The sequence below is a fragment of the Phyllopteryx taeniolatus genome, chromosome 3 (assembly GCF_024500385.1).
Source record: "Phyllopteryx taeniolatus isolate TA_2022b chromosome 3, UOR_Ptae_1.2, whole genome shotgun sequence".
NCBI lineage: Eukaryota > Metazoa > Chordata > Actinopteri > Syngnathiformes > Syngnathidae > Phyllopteryx > Phyllopteryx taeniolatus.
The window spans coordinates 32,310,403-32,333,220 of record NC_084504.1 but is presented as its reverse complement, the minus strand read 5'-3'; the positions used below and the strand labels follow the sequence as shown (position 1 = coordinate 32,333,220).

At 43.2% G+C, this 22,818-nt stretch overlaps 1 protein-coding gene across 2 annotated transcripts in view; it reads right to left on the bottom strand.

Moving 5' to 3' along the window:
• Positions 1–22,818, bottom strand: part of si:dkeyp-14d3.1 (transmembrane protein 132C) — a 115,281-nt gene that overhangs the window by 41,236 nt on the left and 51,227 nt on the right. For both annotated transcript variants that reach the window (XM_061768748.1, XM_061768747.1), the window contains exon 4: positions 5,098–5,284. In XM_061768748.1, the coding sequence (XP_061624732.1) occupies positions 5,098–5,284 (187 nt within the window). The remainder of the gene's footprint in view (positions 1–5,097; positions 5,285–22,818) is intronic.

Here is a 22,818-nt window from a genome sequence, read left to right as displayed (position 1 = left end):
CAAAAGGAATGAAGGAATTTAATTGTCGTAGTGAAACTCATGCCATAGATATGCAATCCAGACTACACGCAGTCAGAGTCAAACATTTTATGACTTTTTTTAAATATAGGTACATCTCAATAAATTAGAATATAGTTGAAGTTTTTCTTCAGTACTCATACAGTAATTAAACACTGAAGTACTTTTCGGAGGGCAAATTCCTGCCTAATTTCTACATCAAAAATCACTTTATTTCTTGAATTCATTGACTATTTCGTTTGACGTTATATTTTAGTTTCTCAATATGGGGAATTTTTTTTTTACTTGCTATGTGCTACAATCATCATAATAATACATATTTTAAATATGAAATACTTCACTGAGTGTGTGCAGTTCATCTCTATAATTTCTCTTTTTGAATTGAACTACCTAATAAAAGATTTACACAATTCACGTGTGAGCATGATTGACATGAACTCGTGAATGCCAGTGATGCGTGTGAGCATGTGATTGACATGCTCGCATGAACACATTTGAGTAGTGTTGATGAAAGCAAGACGCGTGCGAATGAGAGCATTTGAGTAGTGTTGACGAAAGCAAGACGCATGTGTGTGAGAGCATTTGAGTAGTGTAAATGAGAGCATTTGAGTAGTGTTGACGAAAGCAAGACGCATGTGTATGAGAGTGTTTGAGTAGTCCTTATGAGAGCCTTATGAGAGTTTTTGTGTGTGTGTGTGTGTGTGTGAAAGCATTTGAATAGTAAGTGTGAGAGCTAATCCTGAATAATGTCCCTGACGGCCCCTCATAAAGAGCCCCACTACCGAGGGCTAACGCGAGGCATGCACATGAAAGTATGAAATTAACTATTCTCAACCGATCAACGGGCAGCACTTTGTGTCACTCCACCTTTGCACAGATATTTGGATTAATAAAGGCCTCTTCTTGAAATAAACAACTGTAACTCTTAACTGTTACAATTGAGTGAATAAATGCAACCGGATACAATTTGTGGATATTCGGTAATATCTTGGGTTATACTTGCATGATATACACCACTTGCAAAATCACATTTTAATAAAATGATTTTTTTTCTTCACTGTACAGGTAGAACAATATTAATAAGCATCCTCAACATTTGAAATGACCAAATTACCTGTTTGACAACACACAAATGTAAATTTTTATTGATTTAAGAAAGCAATTTCAAACATGTTTGAGGAGGAAACGTTATAATGACAAAGTGATCAATCTAATTCTGTAAAATTATAAAACAGTAAAACTATCAATGCGACTATTGATTTTTATGCTCTCTGGCTTCCTTCAGTGTGTCCCGCAAGCTCATGTGAAAAGAAAGTTTTGGGTCGGTCCTTTAAGTCTTGACAACCTGATGTTGGCGATTTTATAGCGACTCAGTGGCAACATCATGAGCATTTCAAGCCAGATGGTTGCTTTTACAAGTTTGTTTCACAAATCCACCTGGCAAAGAGCCAAGAAAAACAGTTTGCAAAAGAGCAGCTTCAGGTGCCAGAAGTTGGTTGTTTCCATGCAGCACAGATGTGAAGCACTTCCCAGTGGCAAGGCAACACCGAAAAAAAAGAAAACTTCAAGTATTTTTTACTTTGTACGGTACATTTCTTGGGGGGTTAAAATGCAGGGACTGCTGTATTATTCGGTTTTCTACACTACACTCATTTCTTTGTTTTGATTTCGAATAAAATGTGCTGTGTTTCAAATGTATTTGAGTGTATTGAAATTACAAGGATACAAACATACCATTTGCTATTGCTTTTATTCTGAACACAATTATATAGAGATTTTTGTTTTTGTTTTTACTTAAATCTTTTTTTATTTGCTGAAATAGATACTTGTCTCATGTTCTTTTTTATAAGCGGTAATTATTATTATTATTATTATTGATTTTTTTTTTGTCCTGTTCGGCTGTTAGGTCAAGCAGAATGGAAAATCGGTATCCCTTTTATGCCGAAAGAGTTTTACTGTGTCACAGTGGAGTTTTTAAGCTTCCGCTGTGGTATTAAAATTGAGGTTTATTGAGAATCAGACTTGAGCAGCCTGACTACCAGCCACCCAGCGGGGGCCGCAGAGACCCAATGCCAGCCGACCACCCCACACCACCCACCGCCCCAGACGCCCCCGCAGGGCCCGCGAGTCAGTCCCCGCCAAGCCCGAGGGTGCGAGAGTGTCCCTTGTTTATTGGAAAGGAGGGCGGATAGGGCACCCAACAAGGGAATGATAAGTGGGGGGGGACCCAAGGAGCAGCCTCGGGCCATGAGAGGTCAGCCCCAACACCAAGCAGTCATCCAGCACGGGGGGCACCGCCATGCAAGTAAGTGAGGCCCACCCCCACCCTGTTACTATGACTGCCAGCAGTCACTGGCAGTCATAGGCCATGTATCAGTGTATCAGCGCCGCCCCCCGAGTGGTGTGGTGCATTAAAATCTGGAGAGGTTAGTGAGCCGAGGGAGTGGGGGCAGGAGAGCCAGGGCAGCCAAACCCCCTACACGCACGACCCACCGCCCCCTAGAGATAGGTGTATGTGGTGCATTAAAACATGGGGAGTGTGTGTGATGCGTAGTGTATCTTAACAGAAAATCTGTTCTTTTTGATAAGATACCGTCTAACTGATGTTTTGCCTTTTGAAGTTGATTTCTAAGCGTATCTATCCGATTAATTGCATATTCTTCTGTGAGGTATTGAATTTTTTCCTCAATTCCATTTTCCAATTTTTGTTCTTGGTTTTTCTTCTACAAAGAATACGATACGATTCGACCTCTCAAAACGGCTTTCCCGGTTTCCCGCAACAGAGTTGGGGATGTGGTTGGGGAGTCGTTGAATTTCAGAAACTCATCTCATTCCTTCCTCGCAAAGGAATCAAAATCTGGGTCCTTCAATAGGGACGTGTTGAAGCGCCATGTTGGTAAGCGGTTATCAAAGCTACGTATGTATTCCAATGGCAAATAAGGGAAGTGGCTAGCTTGATGAGTGTTTGTGAGATCTCCTGCTGTGATTGTTATTCACGGAGGTGGTGGCATTTTGCGTCGGGTTACGTGCCAAGTGTAAACACGAAGCCTTAATGAGACTTGAGCGTGTCTCTAATCACATTATTAGGGGAGCGTTTATTTTCTGATAAAGAGAGAAGAAGAGGAGAGAGGCTTGTCTTTATGCAATTCAGAGTACAGTCCATGTATCGGTCAAGTCAAAACGTTCGAATGGACTTTTCTACCACTATTAGAAATTGTAGAATAAAAGTAGATATATATGACTACTATTTTTCAACATTTACAACATGACAAGAGCTGGGCATAGCCGCAGTATACCGTAGTTGTGTGCCACATTTTATTGGAAAATGTATAGAATGCAGCAGGGGGATATGGATCGAAAACATGCCGCACCGTTGCCAATATTGGAGGTGATCACGAGCACCTGCATCCAAACGAAAGGAGGCAGCGGGAATATCAAACCCTTGCGTACGTCATCTGTTATAATATACACCAAGAACTCGTCATCCTCTTGGGGATCTGCTCCCAGATTATCCTGCTCCTAAATGATTTAGCCAGGTTTGGCAAATTGTTTGTAATATCAGATAACTGAAACGGATTATGCCACAGTGATAGGAACCTGCATGATTTATAGTAAGCCATAAAATCCTTCCTCAATGTAGAAAGAGCAGAATAATAAGAGTGAAAGAGGAAACACTGTTAGCCTTGATTGATGACTGTATATTTGAGACATGGGAGGAGTGCACGATCATTCAAGGAATTCATTTTACAGATACAATAGCGGAATTACTTCTGTGTCTTTTTTTTCCTTGCACAATGGTTCCCTAAAGCAAGTTAAATAGGTTTTATTTTATTAAAGGTGTAGCCCCTTCTCCTTGTACAGGAAGTCTTGCTTGATTCCATTGCCAACCTCAAGCAGAGCCTTTGCTGCAAATTCATTCAAATAATTGCGGCTGTTTTTTTTTTTTTTAAAAAGCAGCCCGTGTGGGTGCATAGTACTGTATATATTCTTAGAGCAAGCGAGCAGGCAGTTGAAACATCAGCGACATGAAAGGATGTGAGGGAAGCGAGTCGAACAATACGGCATTAAACGCGTAGTTTCAATTATCCCGAGAAGGCATCGGTGGTGGGTGCGTCGCGTTCTTTTGCATCCGGCAACAGCCACCCACAGGCATCTATTATCTTTTTGCGCTATAGGCACTACTAAGAGAATAACACAACACCGCAGTCAGGTTTGCGGTACGCAACTCAGAAATAGAAACGGAAGCCATCTTTGTTTTAGTAATCAGCGCTGATGTCTTTGTCTTCATGTGTTCGACGCTGCTCATTTTCCATCTGAACGCCCCCCGTCGAAATCGCGAGCCACACTTCCCTCGGTCGCTCCAGCGAGGCGACAGAGCCTCGCCACGTGAGCGCCTGTCGTTAATCTCCGCCACACACTCGGCTTTGCCCGCAGAGGGAGACTCAGCTGCCGGCTCGCCCTGCGGCCAGAACGCGCCCGGACCCCATCTGAGACCCGCTGGGACCCAAAGCGGAGATCGCTTCCAAACTCTCACAGCACAGGCCCAAATTGTTGCCACGTCCCTACTTTGAATTTGTCAGGGAAAAATATGTTTTTTCATTTCTTGATAGATGAGTATACTGTACTCACTTGGAGTCAGAATAGTGATGGTTGGACTGGCCTTGATTTCATGTGAATTGTATTTATTATTTGTTTTCATTTAACATGGACCTTTCACCTTTGGTGTAACATGGTGACATCAAATTAGTTGGAAAAAAACTTAGCACATTGACAATGTCATAATTGCCTGATACATTTTATATTTTACTATTTTGTAGGATCGTAAGCCAGAGAAAATATTGGTTTTGAAGGGAAACTGAAGAATTTCTGATAAATCTGCTGGGGTTTGCAACTCATTTGTGTCGAGCGCTCTACTCTACTACAATACTTTCCAAAATATTGTTTGCAGAATATGCCTGCTGAGCAAGCTGCTCAAAAGTGTGAACACAAGGGGGAAAAAAAAAACCAAAAAAAAAACCTGATCTGATCAGCATCAGCACGTGTGTGTGTGTGTGTGTGTGTGGAGGGTGGTCACCTCACCATGGCCAAGGGCACGATGCCCGCCACATCCTCTTGTGCAAGTCGGATCTCAGTGTCGGCCTCCTGCGTGGCAGAGCGGCCGGCCGGGTATTCCACCTGCCACGCCAACCAGCGGCTGCCCGGCAGCTCTGGGAAGCTCTCAATTTTCAGATCCACCTGCAACACCCTCTGAACGCTCAGATCCTCCCTGGCAGAGCGCACAAAAGACAAGGTGCCACTTAATGATGAAGCAGATTGCTGGAATGGAGATGATGAGCCAAAGTGTGTGTGTGTGTGTGTGTGTGTGTGTGTGCGCGTTTCACACTGACATGAGTTTGCGCAAGCCACAATCTGCCCAAATGATGACAAACGCTAGATGCCGGCTGCAATCTGTGACATTTTACAAAGAGCGATTTTTGAAAATGTCAAGTCCCTTTGTGTTGAACTCTCAGGCCACCGTTCTACTTTGTTGCATTAGATCACCTTTCTCGTGCCTTCCGCTCACACTTTACCGAGGCTGACGTGTAGCGTAAACATCTTCAATTTTGCGGCGGCTCCTCGGAGCTCTTCGAGGCGGTACTTTTCCGTACCCGTCGTTAGCCCCACTACAAAGCTGATGCCGGACTCGGTCACAGGTGCCCGTTTGTAAATACACAGCACGCCTGAATTAAGTCAGACGAACGGAGAGCACCGATAATAAAAATCCCCGTAGTGCTATAAGTCTTTGGTGTTAAATAGACCGGAGACAGGAAAGGTCAGCTTGAAATGGGTTGGGGGGAGATGACATGCGTGTCAAACAAAGGGCTACATTACATGCGCTTTGTTTACAAAATGGCATTTTGTACACAAGGAATTGAATGTCAATGCTGAGAACTGCAGTTGCAGAGCCGGAATGTCCAAGGAAAGACGTATAATGAAACGCATAAGTATGAACACATCACAGCCCTTATCAATTCAAACCCAAGATATCAAACAAATGCGATATGGGGCTTTGAGATGGTGGCTGTCATATCATCATTATCCTATCATTGCCTTGCTGTAAATGTTTGATCGGATTTTTGATTTGTCTTCCAGTGAGGGCTATTTATTTTGCGCTATTACGAAGAATAAATCATGTTGATGTGCCAAAACATTGAAAATGTCCTTAACAGTCCTCGTGTATACAATTTTACAATTTAGCATTGTATTTTCAAAATGTTAACCCTAAATCCTTTTCCCGTCAACCATTGTGACTTTATTCTTGTAGTACTATTTGTTTTTTTCCCCAATACTAGTATTGTAGGAGATAAAAAAAAAATGCTTTATTAATGCTACACAAAAGAAATTGCAAGTGAAAACAATATGATAAAATCCACAGCCCCCACCCATCCAAAAAAAAAAAAAAAAAAGTGCTTTTGAGTTCTACATCAATTTAAGGCAAACCAGAATGTTAATGTCATGAAGAGAGGAACATCTTGGAAAGACAACAGTGCAAATGTACTTTGCAACATCTTCAATTATAGATAAAGCCCTAAAACACGAAAATGATAAATAATATAACATGTTTTGTTCTTGTAGATTCATATACTGTAAGTCTTACACTAATTTTGCATGATTCTCATACTGTTCAGGCTTACTTTAAGTGAGTGAAAGATCTGTTAGGCAATGGAGCAGGACAAATAATATTTCACCTACAACAGGAAGTGTATAAATAATAAAGATGACATGCATCCACATTTCATAACAGCATAGCGATTAGAGAATAGTAGGCCGTTGCGCGACCTCGCAGACTTATATAACTGCTGCACAATGGTGCAAAAGCCACAGATGAGGCCCTCTGTTCGCAGACCAGCTAAAGTCAGGTTTTCAGGAAAAAACCCCCCAAAACATTCCATTCCATGTTAAGCATCAGCGCGAATGCCCTACTTTCTCCAGGACATGCACAGAGAAGCTCCTTTGCTAAATATCATATATATATATATAACATACACCACACACACACACACGGTATACACATGTATCATATAATCAGAAATATGTGTCGTGTTCTGTATAATGCGCATCCTACAGTGGCTGATGCTGACCGTGGTTGGTTTGGCTATTAAGTTTTCTTTTTTGCATTGGAACGGTCCATCGCTCTGTAGCCTATGGGAGAGATTTCTTAACAGTGAAAGCTCCTAGAAGGCACCTAGAACGGGCACCAAACAGAAACGTCCTTAACGTGCAGAGATGACTGCACTGCTCAAAAGCTGTTTCTGCTTGACACTTCCTTCAAGTTATCGAGATGTTGGCAAAATAAAGTATTTCTTTTTTACTTCTGTTCTGTCCCAGCCATCGTCGGGCGAGAGGCGGGCTACACCCTGAACCGGTCGCCAGCCAATCGCAGGGCACATAGAAACAAACAACCATTGGCACCCACATTCACACCTACGGTCAATTTAGAGTCTTCAGTCAACCTAGCATGCATGTTTTTGGAGTGTGGGAGGAAACCCGGAGAAAAGCCACGCAGGCACGGAGAGAACATGCAAACTCTGGGATTGGGACCCCGTCTCCAGAACTGTGAGGCAGATGTGCTAACCAGTCGTCCACTGCGCCGCCAATACTCAATCAAAATAATCGGGATTATTATTTTTTCTCCATAATCGCCCAGCCCTACCAAAGAGTATCCAAAGTTAGCAAGAAAGAGCACTAGACTGCTTGTGCGGACGCTCTAAAACAATATTATGTTCACACGATGTTTCCGCTGACAATTTTAGGCCACCGTGGACAAAAGGTGGCGGTCGTGACAGTCGACAACGCCAATGGGAGCGATGAGCAAACGTGCCAGACCGTCATCGTCGTGGATAAACGGCGACAAAATGTGATATTGTCCCAAAATGTGATATTGTATGAGCTGTTATTTGGCCTGCGTGTCTGCAATCTGCTTTAATAAATGACCTGGAAATATACGCCTCGCTCTCTGTAGCCGTCAAGCTTTAAACTTTCCAATCTGCAGGTTTAACTATTCATACAATAGGTCAGAAACTATGGTCACAAATTCTTGGAAGTTTTCCCTGTATGGCAACATTTTTAATGGATCACCCCAGAATAAGATGAATGAAACGTGTCACTGCACTACTATATTACAGTGATACCTCGCAGAAACACTGGCATAATTGTTTGTTATTAAGAGTCGAATACATTTGAATGCAATTAAAAATGTCATTGAGGATCCCCTTCAGCACTGCGATAAGCAGAAGTCTACAAGCTTGATGTGCGAAAAGGTGTTTTTCATTTGTATTTATTTTACTCATCATAGTCCCTCAAAGGAAAATTCAACTGACACACTGAGGTACACTTTGTGATGCTTGAAAGCACAGTCGACAAGATAGTTTGGTAATGAAATAAAATAATCATAATAATAAATCATTACCGCAGCATTCATCGGCACACTGTCAACACCGTGCCCATCCATTGAAAAGACTGCAACACTCGGTTGGGCGGACGGCGGCATCCAAACGGATTCAGGAAGCCGTCAACCCACATTGCTCCTCTAAATTCCAAGACGTTATTTCAGGCGCCAAAGCTTCGATAGTCTCTCAAAGGTGAAAATGATTGAAATTGCTTTCTTTTTGGGTGCACACAAGCCCTGTGCCGACGTTTTATTCATAGGAAGCGTCAACAGGTAGTGAAAAACGTGTCGGAGCTCGATCGTAAGAAACGTAAGGGATGCCATGAGAACGTGCCAGGCCGTTGGGGAGGCAACATATTGACCTTGGTGCTGCAGCGCCAACTGTAGTGCACCTTCGAGCCTGCCGGACTGCAGCGCACGCCCTCCGCACCCAACCGTGGCAAGCAGCGTCGTGATCAACCGTAAGAAAACTTTGCAAGACTTGAATAAGGAGGAAAGAAATTCCACGGTGCAATATGTTTGGGACAAACTGGGCCACGAGAACCATAGTGCAAAAGACGCTTGAAAGTGTTTTCAGGTGTATATTTGTATCATATTGTGCATGTACAAATCTATTGTGACCATCAGTTCACTCTATACAACGTAAATGAGTTCATTATGAAACTTTAGTCGCAGTTTCGTAAAAACCAAAGCTGTTGGCAGTGAATCTTAATAGCCAATAAGCTTTGAAGCAGATGGCAAAAAGAGGAACAGTAAAAACATTTTGACCACAAGCAGAAAGCCTGGTGGCATTGTCTTCTGTACATGACCCTTGATGAAATATTTCATGAAACAGAGCGGGCACCCATGTGGCATCCTGAGCCGACATCCTCCCTCCTCGCAGCCTTCAAGGGGAACGTGTTCATTTGGCTGTCACTGCAGCACAGGGTCTAATTTCATGAGCAACAAAGGGCCCGTGGATGCATGCCACGCATCTGGCCTCGCTCTGATAATTATCCGTGAAATTGCTGCGGTTTGACGAGAAGGGAGGCCAGGCCGACGACAGACGCTCGCTTCTTAGCTGGCTTGAAAGTCGAGTTCTGCGGCTTGATAGCAAAGTTGACATATCGACGAGAAGAGCCTGCTGATGGTTTGCACACAAAGCTGTTCACGCACTGCCAAGATGAGTACTTACACAAATTATACGTCCATAAGAACACTTAGGGCAACATATTCTCTCAAGAATTCGGAATAACGGTCAAAACATACAGTAAAGTATATTGTTCAGAACTGAAATAATTTCCAGCAACATGCTTTTACACGACGATTACGATTACGTATTTCGTCCTGCCAGAGCTTGCGATGAATTGAGGGTAGCACGGTAATTAGTTCACGGTTCTGCGTTCAAATCTCGGCTCTGGTGTTTCTGTGTTCTCGTGGAATTGATCCGGTTCCCTCACACGTTCCAAAAACCTGCATATAAGGTTAACTGAAGACTAAATTGTCCGCAGGGGAATATGATTGGCTTGTCTGTGTGGGGTGTGTGATTGACAGGTGATCAGTTAGGGGTGTAGCCCGCCGGTCAAGGTGGGAAATGGACGGTTGGAAAACTTTTACCATATCGGTAGTAATGAGTGACCAGCTATTGTGAGAAGACATTCTGTCTGCTCGAAAGTTGTTTTCACATAAATTAAGCTTTTCACCAAGGATTCCGAAAGCACCAGTAGCTGGAGAAGAGAAGTCTTGTCATGAACTTTGGAATTTTCCTGAACACAACAATGTAAAAGATACATTTTCGAAGAACGACTCGAAAGAAGACCGTGACGAACCTGTCGGAAGTCACGAGCCAGAGAGAGCCACAAATCGCCAAGTCTCGATCTAAAATGACTTTAATAATCCATCACGATCAGAATAATGTAATATTCATTGTCTGTCCATCATCCATTTGAATCAAATCGTGAAACAAAGCAGTCATTATTTAAAGTCTAAAACCAACTTCTGCTGTGAATAGTTTTGTGGCAGGCAAAAAGTTGTTTGTAGAAAGTATAAGGAGCACAACGGAGCTCTTTGAGATGATTCCGATTCATATGAACCTCGAATGAACTCAACGGGGCCCTCTTGAATCCAGGCTCAAGAAAACTAGATTGACGTGTCCCAAAGAATAAACAGTCACAGGAGAGAGTTATTGGAAAGGTTCTTATTCGGAGGATTCCTCCAGCGAATGCTATAATTGTTCAACGCTTCTTTTGTTCAATGATCAAACTCACTGCGCCATTGTGACCCTCGTTTAATCTCGACCGAAGACGCCCAAACCATCGGTCCGACGCATTCGATTGGTGATGGCGAACTTTGGTGAAACAGTTGAAGGTCAAGGAAGGTCCCATTGTGTATGTATCATTTATGTATGAGACACAACATGTACGACTACCACGGGGCGCCTGTGACAAGTCATAGCAGGCAGCACACAACTGTGTGGATTCACAAAAACACACGCAAACAGAATGGCAGGCGAAAATGACAACGTAGGCGGGCGGAACTCGAGGAGACGTGAGTGGGGTATTCACAAGCGAAGTTCAAATGACTTGTCGAGGGAAAACTTTAAATTTATGGGTTCAGTGGTGCTTGAAACTCGACTGTTGACATGCGCTGTCAACTGGATCCAGCAGAAAACAGCCAATAGAAGGAAGTCAGAACACCCTGTGCGCGCGCACACACACACAAAGCAATGCAAGGATTTACATTAGTAGGCATACGCAAATGTCGGTTGGTTACACACACACACACGACTGGCCTTCTTAAATTTGAATAACCAGCCCAAATGTCCGGTGGGACACAACGCAAAACGTGGCCTATCAAATAGATGAACATCCAACGACAAGTGCAGCCGCCATACTTTACATTTCTCTCCACCACAAACCACAATATGGAGAAGGACAGCTCGTGATCCAAAGCACACGACATCTCGCGTCAAACCTGGTGGCGGCAGCGCTCTGGTGGGCGCATGTCAGACTGCTAATTGAACTTTGGCCTGAACTCAGACGGGAAGTAGAAAATGGAAGGATGGATGGATATTTGATAGTCTCATGGGCCCACCACAGCAGCGGGTGTAGCAAATATAATTGCAAACCTTTAAAAAAAACAACTTTTTCTTTTGTTTGTTGCTGTTACTTATTCACCGAAGGCCCTCTATGGTATCCCGCTGTTGCAAGTAACATTTTAGTGGTGGTCTTTCCAAAGTCCAAATTGAAAAGGAAATACATTTATGTCACGCTTGTATTGTTGGAATATTCTAAGCAGGTTTCACTCAAACACAGTTTTTCTGTGAAAGAAGCATGGCGAGGTGGAAAAAAAAAAAAAAAAAAGCCAGAAGGTAGGTAGGAAACTGGGTGTTGCACAGTTGAGAATGAAGGTGATGAGCACCCGTAGATGCACATCATCAATGGAGCGTTTCAATTCAACCTTTCAACAATAAAAAGAAAGATGGCGACAGCGGGAGATGAACGTGTAAACTCCCCCTGAAACATTGTCAAATAAAAGTAAGCCAGGAGTGAGAATGGATGCGGGTGCACCTGCATTTGTGGCTTTGGAGGTCCTTGCTTATGCAGACACGTTGTAGGTACCGTGGGGATTTGAAAGAAGACATGACCTTGTTAAACTACTGTGTGTAAAGCAAAGCTGAAGTTAATGTTGCAGTTTTATCATAAGAGAGAGAATTTGGAGACATGGCCTTGTCCCAGGATGGCATCACAAGCAGGTTATTAACTTCCTTCACGTCTTGTTCATTAAAAATGTCACCCCGAAAGAAGAAATCTACTTTTGCAGAAGCAATACCACGATCGTACCCTCTTCACCGACAAAGAACCTTCAGACAAGCGCCCACTGACAGACGTCACCAGCAGCCCTCAACCATCTTCTTGTCAGTACGTTTCCAGCAAATTGACATTCGATTGCATGTCACGACAGCACTGCCCCTGAAGGCACTGGTTTCCCGAGGAATGAAAATGCGTAGGCATGCCCGCGTGAGTGTTGCTACACTGTATTTGAACATGCTGAAGGGTTTTCTACATGAAGGCTGCGCTGAACGGCTGAAGATAAAATCAAGCATGCCGGCGCGTCCCTCATATTGCTACCATTTGCTCCAACATACTAAAGCAATAACATTGATTTATGGCATGTCAACTGACATTCATTTACAGCAATCTAAACTGGCTCCACCAAAGATGAGATCGTAAAGCAGGATGTTATGAGAAACTGCTCTCTTTAAAGGATACAGGCTTAGGGTGCTTCCGCTCAGAAATGTACTTCAGGCAACATACATATGTAAATAGATCTATATTTCACAACATTGCTGGAAAAATGACATGCCATGAGATAATGTCTTGGGTATATTGAAGAAAACCGAGCAGAGGGCTTTGCTTTCAGTGATCCACACCAAGCTCTTCATGAGGATTGTTGTTGAAGAAACGAGAAATGTCACCTCATAGAAAATGAGAAAAATCCATCCATTTTCCACCGTTCATCCTTGAGGTTAGGGACTCAAAAAATAAAGACAAAAAATACATTATTATTATGTTACTATATATTATGATGTCCACAGAACTTTTAGAATATACTTTCCATCAATTCTAAACGTGAACCCTATTGTAACACCGTTACATTGGTCAGATCCCATTAATAAAAAAAAAAAAGAAACAATAAGGCCGATGTTACGCTCATAAAGCACACTTTTACTGTCGCACATTAGATCTCCATGTAAAGAAGAAGAATGTCATGGGAAAAACTGGTTGCGCAACTTGCCTCAGGTCGCCTTGAGGGAAACGGGCCGCGGTCGATGTGTTCGCCCATCTTAAACAGGATCGCGTCCCAATTCCCTGACTACAAAATCTCATCATGGACTTAATGAAATGCACCATGCCAACAACTGCCTAATCAAAACTAAATGCTTTTCCACCCACAGTGCAGCATTAGGCTCCATCATTGGAAGTAAAGGCTCCAGTGGTGTAAATGGATCCCTAATGAGGGTTGTTAGCATCACTAGTGACCTCAGACCTGCGGCAGGCACTACTTCCCAATCAGCTGCGCTCAATATTTGCCTCATTAAGCGGAAAACTATCTAAATAGCAAATGGCAATGAAATCAATTGCTAGTGTTTCCCACAGTTCCACCCAATGTTCTGCCCAAAGCTGGATAAGAGGCTTTGACCACGATGGGAGCAACATGCAGACAAGCTGAGATCTCGTCCATACAAACACTAGGGGGCAGCAGACACTGAGCCCTGGGGGACAAGAGTGTGTGTGCGTGTGTGTGTGTGGTGTGATGGTTCGTCCTTGAATCTGTCGGTGCTGAGACTCTTTCTGTGCCTCCACGGTGTCGTTAGAAGTCCTTGCGGATTCCGAAAACCTTGGTGCCTTTAGCTTTACCACTGTTGGCATGGCTGAAGACTTCAAGGTCAAAGATGGTCAGTCCCGTCCTTGCAGTGTTGGCAAAGTTCTACATGAACTAGTACAAAGTTCAGTTCACCGTTCCAAAAATGAACAAGTTCATTTCACAGTTCATAATTCAAAACTTTGAACTATGTTCACTGTTCCAAAAAAGAACTACTTCATAGCTCTTTTTTTCCTCTTTCTCAATAAGTTTCTGACACACTATTCCCCTTAAAATTTCATATTCCCAACTCTGTCACCCATTCAGTCCACACTAGTAGCTAGCTGCAGCTTTCACCCTACAATCGCTAAAATGTGAGGGAAAACGTGTTGCTTAAATGTTCTTTTTAAAATAAGGAATTTAAATAAAAACAGAACTTTTGTCCTTAATGTGCAAACAAAAACATGCAACACCGTATGACAGGAATGATGGTAAAAGGACATTGCTAACTTAGCATTTCTTGCAGCTCTGGCTGACTATATTAACAAAATATTTAATTTGATCTATTCTTATATTACAAAACAACTTAAATTCAATATTATGGTATAGTAAAACTATTCAGTGAAGACAAACATAAAACAATCACTTTTTTTTGTTTTTTGCATAGAATCTGTATCTGTATCTGTGCTGACAATCCTTTGAAATTCCGAAATAGATCAGATTCTTTAATGTAAGTTGTTCCAAAGAGATGGAGCAGAAAACCTTTGTTTGGTATGTTTTGCCTAATTTCAGACTTGGCTAACAGGACATTTGTAGGCATCTTCTGAACTTAAACCGTAATTTTTTGTGTGTTGTTGAGACAAAAACATTCAAACATAGCATTAAATGGGTAGGCAGCAGTCTACCTAAAACTGATTTAGACTTGATTTACACTACAGGATTCATGTGACACAATCCTGTTTTTTTGGCAGATTTCGCATCTGGGTCATGGCAGCATAAAAAAACCCACATGAAAAATATGTAATAAATCTTGAACCCCAAAGTAGAAAACAAAGATTGAGCAATAGTTTTATTCAACAAAAGATAACAGCTGAAGGTGATATACTAACACAAAGCACAAATGGAAAAAAAACAATGACACACAGTCGGCGCGAATAATAAACAGTAGAAAACTAACTGCAAGAGATGGACGGAACCACAAAAGTTAATCTTATTGTGAAATAAGAACTGAAGAATTCCATCACTGGGTGTAAAGAATGAAAGTAAACATTCAAAATACAGAAGTGATTAGGCACACATTATCAAACACTGGAACTGGCAAATTGTAGATTAGAGATGGGTTAGTCGTTTGCCAGATTTCCAGGCTCTAAAGATTTATTTTAGGCGGGGATGAATTAGCGCAACGTTGAGAGCTGATGGAACTTGACCACTGGGAGGTGAAATCTTGAAGCAGGGACGTTAAGAGAGGGTCCATGGCACATGTAGAGCCTCTCATCCCCTATTAAGATGCCCACTACCATCTGCTGCGTCACATCGGTGAATTGGGCAAAGAACGGTGTGAACTAGTGCAGACTAGAAAGGATCAGGAAAGGTGGAGTGGATAGATTCCACTTTGTAGGAAAAGAGGTCCATTGACCTAATAGCCTGCTTCTCGGTGTGGTCACCAGGAGCGGTCGGTGCAGGTCTGGGGTTTCAGTCGACAGTTGACTGTACAAAACAACTGTTACTACTTTTATCGGCGTACAACTGAGATCTAGCTGTGGCTCGTGCCTGACAGTAGACCTTTTGGTGGTGGTGGTGGTAAACCTGCTTGTGGACTACCAAACCAGAAGCAACAAATCTCCGCTCAAGGGCACAACCAACTCTCTTCGTACACCGTAGCTCCTGTGCCATCAATGGGGGCGGCCGTTGTCTTCTCGAGAAAGAGACTGCTCTCGTCTTCCATGGGGCACGGGGCTGTCACCAAGACCAGAATTGTAGAGTTTGACTCAATGACTCACTGTCACTGGCTGTCCATCACTAATGCTTGAGAGGTTTAGAAGGAGGTGGGATTTATTTATTTATTTTCAGATTTCTGAACTAAATATGACTCTACAATATGGCCATTTTGTGGCAAACTCCATGAAAATAGCTCAGACACACCTAAATCATAGACTTTTAGTTGTTTTTTTTCTGTGGGTAGAGTCTGTGATTACAAGGTCAAGAGCATGACCTTTGGTGCGTGTGGGCACTCCAACATGCTGCTTAACAACTTGTCAGTCAAGGAGCATCTGAAGTTCTGCAGCAGAATAGCTGGTGGTGGAGTCAACATGTATACTAAAGTCTCTAAGTAGATGTAGCACTGATGTAGATGCTGATGTAGCACAGAGTGATGTCAGGAGATCTTGAATTTCTGTGATGAAGTCTGTGCATGGTGGCCGGTGTCAGATACATAATATAGCTATGTGCATTTCTGATAAACATTTGAATGAGAGACGTTTAAATGTAGATGGCTCAGGCAGAAGCGGTAGTTGGAGTCTGCGTGGTAGAAAACTGCCAAGTCTCCTCTCTGGTCCCGTAGTCGTGGCCTTCTTAAAGTAGGTGGATCCAGTATGGCAGTCCTGATTTAGGACGAGGTACTATATGTGTATAGATCCTTAGTTTGTGCCAAGTTTCTGTTAAACACACTTGGTCAATCCCCTTTTTTGTGGATGTGATCCAGTTATGGGCTGGCCTTCTTTGTCAGGGTTTGAGTGTTAAAAAGTTATATTTTAACGCTTGATGGTTTCACATCCTGGTGGGGCTCGAAGTAGACTGAAATCCACTCAAGCTTTTCTGTGCTTCCCAGCCTAGAAGAGCCCATTATTTTTCCTTGCGGTTGCAACACTCTTCTGATGTAGTCAGTCGCGTTGGCTTGTCAGTTGCGACACGGCGAGGCGCCGGCCATGCTGGCACAGAGCTCCCGCGCCTGCCGCAAACACGGGATCCGAGGACGCCCGTGGGAAGGCAAAGGGACCCGAAGACCCCACGCCAAAGTGGCACGGAGCGGCGAGGCCCGTAAACGAGGCGGCCGCCAGCATCTGCTGCCAATTCTCCTTTGGAATCGTTACAGAGATGCAATCAGAAAAGCCGCCTGACTGTAGTGTGTCCGCTCGGTCCCGCTGACACGATGGTGGCTCGATGGTCGCCCTCCTCTTCCTCAGTCTTCGCCGCATATCCCATTTTGAGTGTTGCAAACAGCTTCCAGTTGTCATCCTGGCATCCAGCTGGGTCGCTGCCCAGATGCTGATTAGACAACATGATTATTGCAGATCTAGATGGTCTGATCAAAACAGCCTCAATGAGGCAGTAATTAAAGTAATGTGCCACATTTTTGGCAGTAACCGTAGCGGTGCTGTAATGATTGAAAAAGTACAAGAAAAAGTATTGCCGTTACTAACGCCACTTATTTCTCCCATCACTGCAGAGCACATTCAAGGGAATTGCAAAAAGCAAACCACATGCTTTTTGGCTCGTGAGGATTTTGTATTTGTATTATTAGTTTGTATTTGTATACAATATATGAAACAAAGAAAACACTAGGGGGGTGCGTATAAGAAGCATTCGAGCAGTTAGAGCTTTCACTGATCAGCAGCTAAGAGCTGGGATGTGAACAGCTGTGTCGGCAGAGGCAAACTTATAAGAAGAAGCGTTTTGTGACGAAAAATGTGGTTTATAAAAAAAAAAAAAAAAAAAAAGGGGTGCAGAAATGAGACATTGATCCATAATTGGAAGCACTCAGTCATGAAATTTGGTGAATAATTAAAGCAAGAGCTCTTTGACGGCTTTCATTTACAAATTCCAGTGGCAGGCGCCCGCCAGCCCCTGCGAGAGATGGAACGCTGATCTGGAAAGAGTTGAAGGGGTGAGTCAGATCACAAAATGATAGACTAACGACAAGTGTCTGGAATGTCGGGCCAGTTTAACATCAGCCACTTAGACGATAGTGCGACTTTTCTGCCACTGAGCGAGTGGAATCATCTACTCTATCTATGAATCTGTCTTCAAGCTCATGACATGCTGGGTCATATTCTCCTACCGTAGCCCTCTAGTTCCTTTTAATGCACACGACAAAGCTCCTTTTCTAGCCAATCATGGCACCCACCTGTTCCCAATGAGCCTGTTCACCTGTGCAGTTCCAAACACGTGTTTGATGAGCATTCCTCAACTTTCTCACTCTTTTTTTTTGCCACCTGTCCCAGGAACGTGTTGCACCCATCAAATTCTAAGTTCATGATTATTTGCTAAAAACAATCAAGTCGATCAGTTTGAAGGTTTCCCTGCATGCCAAACAGAGATGAGTTGACTCAGAGGATTTGCACATGCCTGTACTGTACTGTACTGTACTGTACGGGCACTCATACAAGGCACGTGATTGGTTCCCGGCGCGACGTCGACCAATGAGAGCACGAGTGGATTTATCCCGTGAGCTGATTGGCTGCGCATCATCGCGGCCTCACCCAGCATCTTCCCTTGTTGTGTCTCGCCACTCTCGTCCACGCTGTTGACTTTCTTGCATACTGTATCTTCGTGTTGTGTTCGTGATAACTTTTTTGGATTAGTTAAAAGCTTCCTCCGGGGCGCCGAAGAGGAAAAAGAAGATGGTGACCATTAGCGAAAAAGTGAAACTTTTAGATACGATCAAAGAGGGCAGAAGTTATGCATCTGTGGCACGCCATTATGGCGTGAATGAATCTACAGTGCGGTACATCAAGAAAGAGGACGCAAACATCCGCTAAACTGCTTCGATAAGGAAGCCAAACGCCGCGTAATACGAGACGGGGTTATGTCCTTGTACAGGGGAATTTTGAAGCAAAAGAAAAAAAAGAATTAAAAGGTGTTAAGCTAACATATATTATTTGATGAGTTATTTATTTTTTACCAGGAAACCACGTTTTAATTATGTGAAAAAGTGATTTTATTCAGTGTAGTTGAGACAACTAGACAAGACAAGCAGCAACAAAAGAAAAACTAATAACCGGATGTAAACAGTCTTTTTTGTATGTGTGTTTAGGCAAACCACACACATTGACCTTTTTTTTTTTTTTTTAAAAGCAGTCCATATTGCTACTGTTTATACTTATATGATATGATAATGTTTGAGTTTTTGAAAGGTTTCACAAACAGGTGTATTTTTCTCAGGGACTAGTAGGGTGGAGAGTTGTCTTCTGTGTATCCGCAGGTCACAGGTCATGTAAACTTTGTTGTAGAAGCCGTATCACGCTCATTATCCTGAGCATTTTCTATATTTTGAGTTTAAAAACTGTCCTGCGTAAACAGCCCCTTAGTTAAGATTCCAGAAGGTAGGGCCCATTGATTTCGCAGGTGAGAAATGTTCAAGCCTTGGCACGTCCACGCTCTCTGAGTTGCTACTCACCCTGCATCAGCGTCAGTGCAGTTGGCAGGGAGGATCGTGTCACTGTCAACGTTCAGCTGGTGAGCCCTTGGGTTTGTTTGGCTTGTGACCTTCGCAAGGACAACCGATGCGAGCGTGCGCGCCCGTGTTTACTGTACGTACGTACGAACACGTACCAAGTGTCACATCTCATCTGGCGTGTCCTGCTGCACTGAGTCACTGGGGCTCCAGCTCCTCAACGCCTCTTCTGGCCCACTACGGTGTAAACATGCTCTGATTACATGTCAGAGCTGGTAAATGTTTCTCAACAAGCGGCAGGCTGCACCAGAGGGCTGCCAAGTGTGGCATCTCTGCTTTCACCGCATGTTCTCTGCTGAACAGAGCAGTTGTTGCTTTCAACCTGTTAAACTATGAATGACCGAAGTGAAGAGAAATAGAATTGCTTCAGTCCAGAATGCAAAACAACCGTTCAACATGTTGTTTTTCTTTGTGACAGATTCCATTTCCCTTGTGATGTCCATTTGTATGTCCACGGTTTAACAACGTCTCTTTGTTTCAGGGGATCAGTCCCTTATTTTGTTTCTTGTTTGCCCAAATAACACTTCAGTACATTTATCAACATGCCTTTTAATAGGCCCTATTTTCGCGAACGGTGTAACGGGCGCTGCAACTGTGCACTTGGTCGGGTTGGTCCGGTCTTGGTAATTTCGTAGACCAGCACCGCCCGTAGTATATGTGTGTTGACTCCATATAATGAGTTTCACTTTTTGAATTGCAATGAATGAACTATTCTACAAAATTCTAATTTGTTGAAATGCACCTGCATATTCATATTCATATAACTCAAACACATTTTTAAAATCTGTACACATTTCCATCCATCCATCAATTTTCTTCCGCTTATCCGAGGTCGGGTCGCAGGGGCAGTCGCTTTAGCAGGGACGCCCAAGACTTCCCTCTCCCCAGCCACTTCCGGGGGGAACCCGAGGCGTTCCGAGGCCAGCGGGGAGACATAGTCTCTCCGGCGTGTCCTGGGTCGACCCCGGGGTCTCCTACCGGTGGCACGTGCCCGGAGCACCTCACCAGGGAGGCGTCTGGGAGGCATCCTCATCTGGCTCCTCTCAATGTGGTGGAGCAGCGGCTCTACTCTAATTTCGGCCGCTTGTATCCGGGATCTCGTTCTTTCGGTCACGACCCACAGCTCGTGACCATAGGTGAGGGTAGGAACGTAGATTGACCGGTAAATCGAGCGCTGCGCCTTTCGGCGCAGCTCCTTCTTTACCACAACGGACCGATACAAAGTCCGCATCACTGCAGACGCCGCGCCGAGCCGCCTGTCGATCTCCCGTTCCGTTCTTCCCTCACTTGAGAACAAGACCCCAAGATACTTGAACTCCTCCACTTGGGGCAGGATCTCATCCCCGACCTGGAGAGGGCACGCCACCCTTTTGCGACTGAGGACCACGGTCTCAGGTTTGGAGGTACTGATTTTCACATTTCAACAACAAAACATATTAAGTTGTAATATGACGACTACTATCATTATTGCGAGAGTATGTTTACTTATGTGAACAAAATCATATATGGTAATCACTTGTATAGCAGCTTCAAGCACTGGTAGCAGTCATCTAATCTCCCCGAGGATTAACCTCTACCTCTGAGAGCAGGATATTCTCTCGTAAACCTTAATAAATCTGAAACACATGAACTCCAAGGGACGCACGCAAACCTCAATCTGTCTCTCTTCCGCTGCACATCAAAGCGTTTAGCGCATGGCGCCGACAACATTCACCGCACGAACACCGACAAGAAGCAATTCAATATTTCTTGTCGCTGTGACAAGTTGTCCGGGACAGCATGAATGTACATTGTCATGCAAAAGAGGAGCCGCTTAGCAACCTGATGTGGTAAACGGCACAGTCTCGCTACAGTATCACTTGTATTAGCATTCACATGGAAACAATGGGTCACCTTTGTGAAGTAGAAATCTGGACAGCGAAGTCATCAAGGAACTTGTGGCATCCACGTATCATACGAACAGGATTTCGATATACTTCAAAATCAATAGGTTCGTGCTTTGATATCAAAGATTTCCCAAAGTGTGGATGATTTCTTGAAAAAAATGTGTTGACAATGGACAGTCACCCACTTATCTGACATGACATATTTATGACATCCTCTATCCGCATTTGGAGCCATAAGAAGGGCGCTTTGCAATAATGACCGCATCGTTTACAGTTCGAATTCATTGGGCTCATTCAGTAGAGTCCAGTGAAGTAATGCCAAGATTACATGCGTTTTCAAGTTTTGCTTTGTTCAACTCTGATGTCAGCTGCCAGGTCGACATTGCAACTGAGAATCTGTTCGCAGTTGGCTTACCTGCATACATAAAGGTTAAAATATGAAATGAATAATCCTACGGGGTGGAAGAGTCAGTCCGATCCAAATTAACTGGTGTGCCATGCTTGGTAGTTTATGTTGGTAAATTGTAGTTTGGGTGTAGGGTCATGCAGGTTGCTTCTACTCCTGAATAAATGCAGACACAGTGATGTTAAATAGGGGTTACTTCACAGAAAATGTGAATCGACAGAAGATGTGAATACACATCCTCCCCCCACACAAAACAACATATAGATATCTGATATTGGAAGCAAAATAGAAAACGCAAAGAGTGGGGCATTAAGGACTTAAAGAGCATTTTAAAAAGCATTCTTGACTGGAGCTTAAAGAAAGACATTTCATTTCCGGGAAGGATTGACCCAGCCTGTATGAATGCTATGAATGTATTTGCTGAAACACATCTTTTGCAGAAAGTGTTTGTTCGGTCTTTATAGATTTGAGATGAGAAATGGAGACAAACTGTAATGTCCTGGCAAAGCGCACTTGTTATTGCTGTGAGTTTTCACATTATGATTTAAACACTTGCGTCCCAAGATGAGAATTGTATTTTTAATGAGAACACTCCTGAATTGGTTACATGCAGAGGTGGGCGGTAAAGCGCTACTTTTACGCCATTACATTTACTCGAGCAACAATTTGGATGAATTGTACTTGTCAGAGTAGTTTGAATGCACCATACTTTTTACTTTTACTTGAGTATTTATGTTAAGAAGAATCGATACTTTTACTCCGTTACAATGATCATCATGCCGCTCGCTACTTTTATTTATCCATTATTGCACGCGCAATCTATTTTTAAACGCCGTTCCAACGTGATCACTCGTGTGATTTGATGCCAATTCAAAGATCAGATGGCACAAGGCAGTCACATGACCGCACACAATCAAAATGACTCATTTTGGTGAGAAAAAAAAACAAAACAAAAAAACTGCCGCGTGAGTGTTTACAGACTCTGAAAACCAACAACTTTATGATGCAGTGTAGTCTTGCATCTGCTTCAACGTGGAAATTTCAGCCCACTTCTACCTTGAGAAAACACCTTGTGGTAAGTTGCAGATGTTTCCTATTGTTGTTTTGGGAGAGCATCTGGCAGCATTAGGCCTATGCTATGGTCATAAATCACTGTAAAACATGCTTCTTGGGGATACGTGCCATTTGGTAATCTTAATATATCTCTCTCTCGCTCTCTCTCTCTCTCTCTCTCGCTCTCTTACTTCCTTGATAATGTTTCAGTGGGGTCCAATGCACGTGTTGT